Here is a 9,767-nt window from a genome sequence, read left to right on the forward strand (position 1 = left end):
AATTATAATATTAGAAATCATAAATAGATTCAATAAAATTTATATTTTGCTCATAGAATTTAACTTTGAAAAGTAAAAAAAAAAACATAAAGAATGGTGAGAGACTTAAGTGACAGAAACTAAACCAATCAAATTTCGCAACTAAAAACAACTATACTTTGTATGCCTAATGTTCAAATTTTGACTCTTATGCTGAAGAAAATCGAGTTTCTGTTTCGAAAAATATTCAAGCACGCATCGCGTGCAAAAAATTCTAGTGTTCATAATTGTAACTATTCATATTAATTTTTTTATTAAATTTATGACTGCATACGTAAATTACCTAATAAAGAAAAATTTACCGTTTCTCATTCTCTCAAGTCTCAAGTCTCAAGTCTCAAGTCTCACCCTTTCATTTCGATAGTATTGGCACCACACTCTACAGAGCTCAACAATGGCGTTACTCTCCACCCCTTCTCTCCTCTCTTCTTCCTCCATTCGCAGACTGAACCCTCTTTTTCTCTCTCCTCGTCGCTTCATAATTAAAGTTTCCTCCTTTCATCACTTGTCCTGTTTCCGGCCTCGACTTTTCTCCGGTATTTGTTATTTAGGAGAAAATTCTGCTTAAAAATTGCTTTAATTCTTGTGTTTTCAAGGTAATTTTTACCATTTTTTTTTTCTGTTTTAATGGCAGTTTCAGCTTCAATAAATGGCGTGTTTACATCGCCTGAAGTGGCGAAATCCTTTGATTTTCAGTGGGAGGAGAACATTTACAATTGGTATTTTCTTTCCCTTGAATTGATTATATGAGCAATGATATGATATAATTAACACAAGAATAATCTGTTTGTTATAAAATCACAACAACATTACTGGTAATTTGCTGATATAGTGAAACAATTTTCTTATTTTGGTTATACGACTTTGTTGCACAAGAATAATTTACACGAATAATTTACACAAGAATAATCGACTTGTTACTCATACGAAGCTTAGCGCTTATTTGGTTGACATGAAAAATCATGTGAATTAGAATTCACCGGAAGTAAAAAACTGAGTTGTTTGTTAGACAAAAACATAGGAATTTCCACTGTAAGTCTAATTATAATTAACATGTTTATTAATCTCAATTAAACATGTAATACAGTGGTGGAAGCTTTAAAATGGACAAGGATTACCTCCAGCCCTAATTCTATTGTCTCCTTTTTGTTGCGATCTAGTGTACCCAATCTTAGTTTTTGAATTCAGGTGCCCAACACTGTAACACCCTCCAAATTTAAATATATATATATATATAGTCAAATAAATATAGTTTTCGATAATCATTTGTTCAAACTTGGAGGATATTACCGCCCATTCACTCTCTAAGAGTAAACGAAAGGCTAACAAAAAAAAATTAAATTAACCAACTACTTGAAGTTAAGAATACTATTACAACCAAAAGTTTCGACAAAAAAAACTAAAATATATAATTCCTAGATAGAACAACTAGATAAGGTTATCCAGTGTCTCCTCACACGAGATCCCATCACCAAGTCCAACCTACAAAGTAACAGAAAAGAAGACAACAAGAGAGACAACTCCCAAACATGAAAAAAACTGAGTAATTCGACTCCTTCCCGTAAAAATAATAATTTTAAAATAAGTTTTGAGTTTAGAAGAAAAGGTGAACAAACAATATCAATGTTAATATTTGGGTTTTAAAACGTTTGTATTAATAACTCCAGACATAAGTCACATAATCATATAACATTTAATCACACAATTAACAACAATAATTTTTAATCAAGAGAGGGAATGTGAACGTCAGTGGGCCGGGATTGATCCCTATTATCCGCCTACTTCAACGAGAGGTCGTCACCCCAATATAACCATGGCCAATATCATAAAGTCCCTAGTATGCAAACCCTTTCTAAGGATCACAACAAATAGAAGAAAGACAACAGTTCTGTATCGTATATAATAATCAACCTATAGATAGATATAGTATCATATATGCAACCTGTTCAACACCCTTTCGGGCTTTATTACCCTCGTTAGTTCTATTTAAAAAGTCATAAAGTACACACGTTCTCAATTAGATAACCATACATTCCACAAGTTCTTTTAACATAGAACACATTCTAGTCACAAGTTCTCTACAAGAATATTCACATACTATTATACTAATACTTTAGTAATCCTTGTTCCAAAGTAATCACATGATAATAAAATATTTATACTATTATCAATATTATAATAACATACTCCAGTTTCATAGTATTATGAGAATCATACTCTTATAATAGTAATTACTAACTCATAAATTCATAGCATTAGTCTATAAATTATTTATCACGTACATAGCAACATAATCACACAATCACATAGGAAACCGTTTTACAACGGGAAATAGAGTACGATAGACATCGAAATTACCTCGAGTAGCGCAAATACGAATAATAAAGTCGCCCGTAAAAAGTTCCTTCTACAAAATCTCCATCTACAATAATAGTTCCACGAATGAAATTAGTTATCTACTTCCTCCGTTTCTTTTTACTTGCAACAATTTGACTTTTACACTATTCACCAACTCTACTCAATTTATGTTTGGTGATTTATAGTTAAGGAAAAACATATTCATGTGGGATCTTGTTTGATTCGTCTTAATGTACATTTTCCGAATATATATCTTTTATAATTTTTATTTATCGGTAATTAAATTTATTGATGGTTGAAATTATGCATTGACAGACGTGAAAGTCAAACTGTTGCAAGTAAAAAGAAGCAGAGGAAGTATGTAATATCCGACGTAATTAAAATTGTTAAATTGAGGGTAGTAGGTACTATAAACTTTTACATTAAAACATAAAACCAAGTGTCGAAAGTTGTTTGTTCAAATTTAGAGAATGGAAAGAAAATGATAAAATAAAAAAAAGTAAACATGTTGCAAAAAGTAATAGTTGTAGAACATCTTCCTTGAATAGTATGTACAAAAGGACAAAAGGAAGAGAAGAAAAAAATAAATAAAATAATAAAACAAGTACATAAAGCAAAAGTTAGTAAAGTGAAGTAGAAAAGAAGGAAGGAACAAGAACTGGAAGTCCAGTTCTTTCGAAAATAAAATAGAGGGGTTGCAAATAAGAGAAGGAAGAAGGAAAGAAGAAAGAGAGAAAAGAAGAAGATGGTCGGCCAGCCACCCAACGGAGCCCTTTTTTTTTCTTCTTTTTCTCTCAAATGTCATTTAATAAAATCTCCATCCATATCCCGCCCCACCACCCGTTGCGGGGGAAAATTCCAGACCCAATACCGTCAAATGAGTATGTATTTAAACCCATCCCCGCCCCCATCCCGCATGAGTACTCACATCCGCTTTGTACCCTCGTTGTCCCACTTCATACCCGCAACTATCTTCCTAATAATCCAAAAAATCTGCCACTACTACAGTTGCACAACAAAATTATCTCTATTATATAAGTATATAAGTTGGGTTTTAATAATAACTATTCGAATATATAATATTTTTTTAATAGAGAGTAGGGTATAAGATGAAGGAGAGGCGGGGCAGAAGGGAACGGGGTGGGTATAACATTTATTCCATACCCGCTGCACCACCCAATGTGGCTATGATTTTCATCCCCTTCCCCGCCAAACCTAGACCTATCCCCACCCTAGTTGGGTGGGAATGGGGCGAGTCTCATACTTGACCCGCCTCACTGCCATCCCTAATCAAGTGTCGTAGTCCCCCTAGGTAAATACGACTTCACGTGAGAATTTTCATTTCTCGCGCAACAACCAAACAATTTTTTGCATTTTCCATTAAATAAAATTTCCTTGACTTTTTAATTTCCTTGGAATATATATTTCCCGCAGTTAGAACCAAATGACCACTGAGTACAATTCCACTTTGACTGTCTTGAATTACCTGTATTAACACTTTTTTTGGTATTTTTTTAGTAAAGGAAGGGAAAAGAAAGGAAAAGAAGGTAGTTGTAGTTTTCAATGTTTGGTATAATTGGTGGATTTAAGAGGAATCACATGTTTGGTTGTCATTAGTAAAGGAAAGGAAAGGAAGAAAATAAAGAAAACATAGTTAAAAATCTTGTTAGCTTTCTTTCCTGTCCAATTCCTCCGATTTTGAGAGGAAAGAAAAGCAAGGATTTAAAAGTATTCTTTTCCTTCCACTTCCTATCCTTTCCAATCAAACCTCTCTTATTTTCTTTTACCAAACTTGAGAAAGTTTGTTTTTACCTTTCCTTTCATTTCTTTTCCATCCAAATCCTTCCTACCAAACAAAGCCCAAAGGAAAACATTGCACGTGGAATCTTGTTTAATTTGTTTGATTATAAATTTTGATAAAGCACTTTCGATAATTTTTACTTGTACATAATTATAGATATTGGTGCTCAAAATTTAGGGTTGTCAAACTTTCCAAGCCCGTGGGGTACAACTAAAGAATAACGGATGAAGTAAATTGTTGTCCATTATGATACAAAAGGGGATTGTATTTTGAGATGATAGGGGTTTTACTTGTATGTGTTATTTTATTCTGTTTTTTTTCTTGGGTGATTACAATTTACAATTTGTCATCATAGCTCACCTCTCTCGCTTATATTTGTTTTCTTCATATTGAAGAAGGCATTATGTGGCATCTTATTGTAGAAGTGTTTGGTATCAGGTGGGAATCTCAAGGTTACTTTAAACCAAATTTGGATCAAGGAGGTGAACCTTTTGTTATTCCAATGCCACCACCTAATGTTACTGGATCATTGCATATGGGGCATGCAATGTTTGTAACTCTTGAGGTTGGTGAAGTTATGTTTATTATCTTTCAACATCTTAATCATTTGTATGAATATGTTACATGGAGGGCTTAGGAATTTTAGTGGTCATCAGTTACCATATTGGGCTTCTCCACCTTTCCGTTCTATAGGCAAGGACACAGGGAGCTTTTCCTCTTTTCCACTTTCATTTAGAAGCCCGAGGTTCCGAAGTGGGTCAAATTATTTGTGTTCATTAGCTATCATCGAGAAGCTCAATAGTGAGCAGATGTAATTTTGGAGGCAAAATGAGTCCTCCTATTATAGAAGCCTTGTGATCTGACAACTTTTTTTTGTGGAAATAAGACTATTTAGTACTGTTGACATTTTGCTTTGACCTTTGTATCATTATAATTTCATTATATATGCTTTGGGGAGATGTAAGGAGCGTACTATTTTGTAATGGAGTGACAATTTTAGTTACTCCCTCCGTCCCAAAAGACTCTTGACACTTATCAAGGCACATAGTTTTAGATGATAAGTTGTTGTTTGATTATCAATTATTATTTTATTGAAAAGTAGATGTGATAGGAGTTAGTTTTAAGTAAAAGTAGTATTATTTTATTTTAAGGAGAGTGAATGTGGGCCATGGTTAGAGTTGGTTGGTAATAAGAGTGGTATTATTTTATTTGGAGGAGAGAGAGTGGAGGTCAATAGTTAAAAGATAGAATGATTAAAATAATAATGGGTCATTTCCCAAAATAGAAGTGTAAAGAGTATTCTGGACGGATAAACAAGGGAAGTGTAAAGAGTATTCTGGAGGGAATATATGATTTGTTTAGAAAGGAAAAATATAGTATTTTGGGAGCGAATGCCTACTCTAGGTTTCTTATGGAACTGATGGTGCTTTTATCTTTTCTATTGAGCTTGTTGACCATGGTCATTTAGTTTCCCATGCACAATTCAGAATGTAACGTGAGGTTGGAGTTCTTTTCTACTTGGTTTTGGTGGACATTCATTGCCCCTATTATCTCCTTTTTATTTTTTTCTAATTGGGGAATTGTTCGCATATACTCCCCAGAAAATAACAACAACAATAATAAAGCATTAGTCCCAAAATGATTTAGGGTGGGCTAATATTAATCATCATGGGAAATCTTCATCGTGACCAATGAAACAAGAAAACAGTGCGGAGTTAAAAAGAATAAACAAGGAAGAAGGAGAAAGTTGAATAAATAAAAGCAAAACAAGAAGAAAAAAATTAATTAAAAATAACATAAGGGGTAAGAAAAAATACGAAAAATGTAAAAATAAAAAAGTACATTTAAAAATATCATATAGAAGAGAACCAAGAAAGACGAAGAGAGAAGAAAAATCTTTGTAGGAAAATAAATGAAAAGGTTAGAGAAAACCTTAAGAAAGTGAATATGTAAAGAATGTCCAATGCAAAAGGTTTGCAAAACACAAGAAGTAAATTGAAAGGGATTAAAAGGGGCATCACTTGGTCTCCGTCTTACATGTAAAGAATTGAAAGTGAATAAATTGAAAGTGAATATGTAAATAATGTTCAATCACTTTGCCATCCATCCTGCCTCCTAACCGGGGCATCACTTGGTCTTCATCTTACATGTCCAAATCATCTTGAACAATTCTTCATCATCTTAAACTCAATCGGTGTAACCCCTACTTCCTTCCTAATAATTTCAATCCTCAATCGATCCTTTCTCATAAGCCCACACATCCCACTTAACATACACATCTCCACCACAATCTTATGCATGTGACAATGTTTCACCGCCGAGTCGCTTCAATCTTTGGGGCAAGCATGGATCCCATAGGAACACTGTGACACTCTTCCACTTCAACTAACCTGCTTTGATTCTATGAGCCACATCGCTATCCAATTCCCCATCCTTTTGGATAATAGATCCTAAATATCGGAAGAATTTGGAACCTTGGAGAGTCTTCCCATCTAAGTTAATCTCCCTTGCCTCTCTGTTTCGGATCCCACTAAACTTACACTCCACATATTCCGTCTTGTTTCTACTCAGCCTAAAGCCTCGAGATTCCAAAGTTTGTCTCCATAATTCTAACTTACTTTCTGCTACTTCTTTTGTTTCATCAATTAACACAATATCATCTACAAACATCATTCACCAAGGTATATCGTCTCGTCAATTCTTCCATGACTATAGCAAAAAGAAACGGGTCAAGTGCGCAAATGTACTCCAATCGTAATGGGCAACTCCTTGGTCTTTCCAACACTAGTTCACACACTCATGCTTACTCCCTCATACATGTCCTTAATGATATCAATATATTTCAGCAAAATTTATTTCCTACTTTAAGACCACCAAAGGATTTCCCTCGATACCTTATCATACGCCTTCTTCGGATCAATGAAAACCATACGTAAATCCTCCTTATGTCGATATTTCTCCATTAATTGTCTTATAAGATGAATGGCCTCCATGGTCAATCTCTCGGGCATAAATCCAAATTGTTTCTCCGAGATCTTCACACTTCTCCTTAATCTTTGCTGGATAACTCACTTCAAAGTTTGATCCCTCAATAGTTGCCACAATCTTGGACGTCACCCTTGTTCTTGTAGAAGGGGATGATAGTACTTTTCCTCTACTCTAACGGCACCCCTCTCTCCTCGAAGCATCTCTGGACCTCGATAGGTATGCCATCGGGCCCCACTCCTCTCTTTAGTCCTATCTTTTTTCAATGCTATTTTGACTTTTCCTTTTTGAATTATTCGCATAAACTCACGGTCTACCATATCCTGATGGCGAGTGAAGTTATAAATCCCGGGACCACCTTACAGTCAACGTAGAAAACTGTCTTGGTGGAACGGGATATGGTTGTGGTTATATTTCTTTTTAATGGTTGTTCATAGGTACTAATGATCCTGGGTTATGATTTGTGGCTATATTTCTTTGTAATAGGTAGGGGTGTTAACAAGCCGAACCGAGACCGAACTTAGGCGGGCTCGGCTCGATAAGGAGAAAGATCGGGCTCATCGAGCTTGAAAATATGGGCTCGGCTCGAGCTCGAAACAAGTGAGCCTTGGCTCGGCTCGAGAAAGGTTCGTAGACTATTTGGCTCGAAAACGGTAAGTACCAATAAAAAAGACAAAAATTAAAATTGGAGGAGAGAAAGAATCATTCATCAACGCATCATGAATTCATGATTCAGCATACATCAAAGCAAGAATTCAAGAAAAAGGAAAGAAAAATCAAAAGAAAAAGAAAAATTAAAAGAAGAAACCGATAAACAATCATCATTCATCTATTAAAGGATGAAAAAAATAAAAAGATAAAAAAAATTAAACAAAAGAGGAGAGAGAATCGATGGCCATCATTCATTATATAGTTAGAGGAAGAAATCAAGAAAAAGAAGAAGGGAAAATGTAAAAGAGTTGCTGTGCGACTTTGAGCCTTTGGTGTGCGCTATGTGCGAATTAGGATGAGGAGCCTTCTCACCCTTTTTTTTATTTCTCATTCTGTAAATTGTATTTCTTGAGTGGGTTGGCTTAGGAACTTTCATTCTTTTGTTATTTCTTATTCAGTTGGGCGCTGGGAATTGGGATAGAATTGAAAATCAATATATAAGATAGTAACTTAAAATATATCGAACATGTTTGCGAGATTTGGAGCCGAACTCCGCTAGGTTCAGGCTCGCCTCGGCTTGTTAAGGTCTCGAGCCGATCTCAAAATCGAGTCGAGCTTTAAATGAGCTTTGATCGAGCCAAGCTCCAATAGTTTGCGAGCCACCCAGGCTCATTAACATCCCTAGTAATAGGAATGCTTTAAGAAAGTGAAGTTTTGACTTCTCCTTTTTGATCCTGGGATTGATGGCCATTAGTGATCCTGGGATTGGTGGAATGGGATATGAACAACTCATGTTCACTTTCAGATCAAGTACCTCGACTTCCTTATCACAATTATTGTTTTTATTTTTTATTTTTATTGTTTTGATTTGTACTTTTTTGAAATATAGCAATTTTAATTTGGCAAATATATTTTGTTACGCAATTTTCCACCACTTGGTGGTCCCCACTTTTTCTCATGACATAATCTTTTTTGTTCACCATGTGACCATTTCGTTGGTTGGTCACAATAAGATCAAACATATTTTGCAAGTTCATGATGGGGATGAATTTTTTGTTTTGTTTTTGATCCCATGAACTAATTTCATGTCATGGTGGTGGATGCTCTAATTCTTCCCTCTCTCTTGAATACTAACGTTGTTGCCCCCTCCACTCTCTTTCTATTGTTTCACCCTGTCCCCGTCCCAACCTCTGACTATATAAATCTCCGTTTCTTTTATACTTTTGCACTAATGGGCTGCTGATTGATTTTTCTGATCTGACTGCTTCTCTTTTTTTCTTGACATGATGCTTTCAATGGTCTCTTGTAGGATATAATGGTTAGATACCATCGCATGAAAGGAAGACCTACACTTTGGATTCCCGGTACTGATCATGCAGGCATTGCTACTCAGGTCTGTTTCTAGGTTAGTTCTTGGTAAGTTATCATTGTATCTAACCCATGGAATTAAAACTCTCCCGTTCCGTTACAGAACGGCCGTTCTGTAACGGATTTTGGATTTGCCGTTCCGCGAAATCCCGTTACGGAACGCCATAATAAAATTCACGTACTTCTCGCCGCGTTGTCCGTTCCGTAACGCGAACTCGCCGCGTTAGAACGATTTTATCCCCGTTACATCCGTTCTTTTCAAACATTGGCCAAATTTTTTTTTATGATTTAATTATATAGTTGAGGAAACATGATATTCTATTAGATTTGATTATATTATGTTCTAATAATGCTTCATAAACTAAAAAAATGCAAATAAGGTTAAAACATATTAATGTGAATTTTTTTAAAAAAATTCACGCCGCGTCGGCCGCGAAACGTTCTATTTCGCCGTTACAAGCCGTTCCCGCGACAACGCGACCGTTCCCGCGAACGCGACCGCGAGCGCGTTTTTTTTCCCTGAATTCTAACCCGCAAAGCACTGAAAGCCCTATAAGCCTCAAAA

The 9,767-nt window shown here is 35.3% G+C and overlaps 1 protein-coding gene across 7 annotated transcripts in view; it reads left to right on the top strand.

Moving 5' to 3' along the window:
• Nucleotides 1–354: 354 nt before the first annotated feature.
• The window catches only part of LOC104887239 (valine--tRNA ligase, chloroplastic/mitochondrial 2), a 55,254-nt gene continuing 45,841 nt past the window's right edge, over nucleotides 355–9,767 (top strand). For 2 of the 7 annotated variants that reach the window (XR_008967968.1, XM_057392523.1), the window contains exons 1-4: nucleotides 355–575; nucleotides 674–758; nucleotides 4,637–4,763; nucleotides 9,144–9,227. Coding sequence is in view for 4 of the 7 variants with exons in the window: in XM_057392523.1 (XP_057248506.1) it covers nucleotides 434–575; nucleotides 674–758; nucleotides 4,637–4,763; nucleotides 9,144–9,227 (438 nt within the window). In the remaining 3 variants the exon portion in view is untranslated. Of the gene's footprint in view, nucleotides 576–673; nucleotides 759–4,636; nucleotides 4,764–9,143; nucleotides 9,251–9,767 lie in introns of those variants that run through there. The other 5 variants (XM_010671833.3, XM_057392522.1, XM_057392524.1 and 2 more) reach the window with 5 other exon arrangements.

The sequence above is a fragment of the Beta vulgaris genome, chromosome 2 (assembly GCF_026745355.1).
Source record: "Beta vulgaris subsp. vulgaris cultivar EL10 chromosome 2, EL10.2, whole genome shotgun sequence".
NCBI lineage: Eukaryota > Viridiplantae > Streptophyta > Magnoliopsida > Caryophyllales > Amaranthaceae > Beta > Beta vulgaris.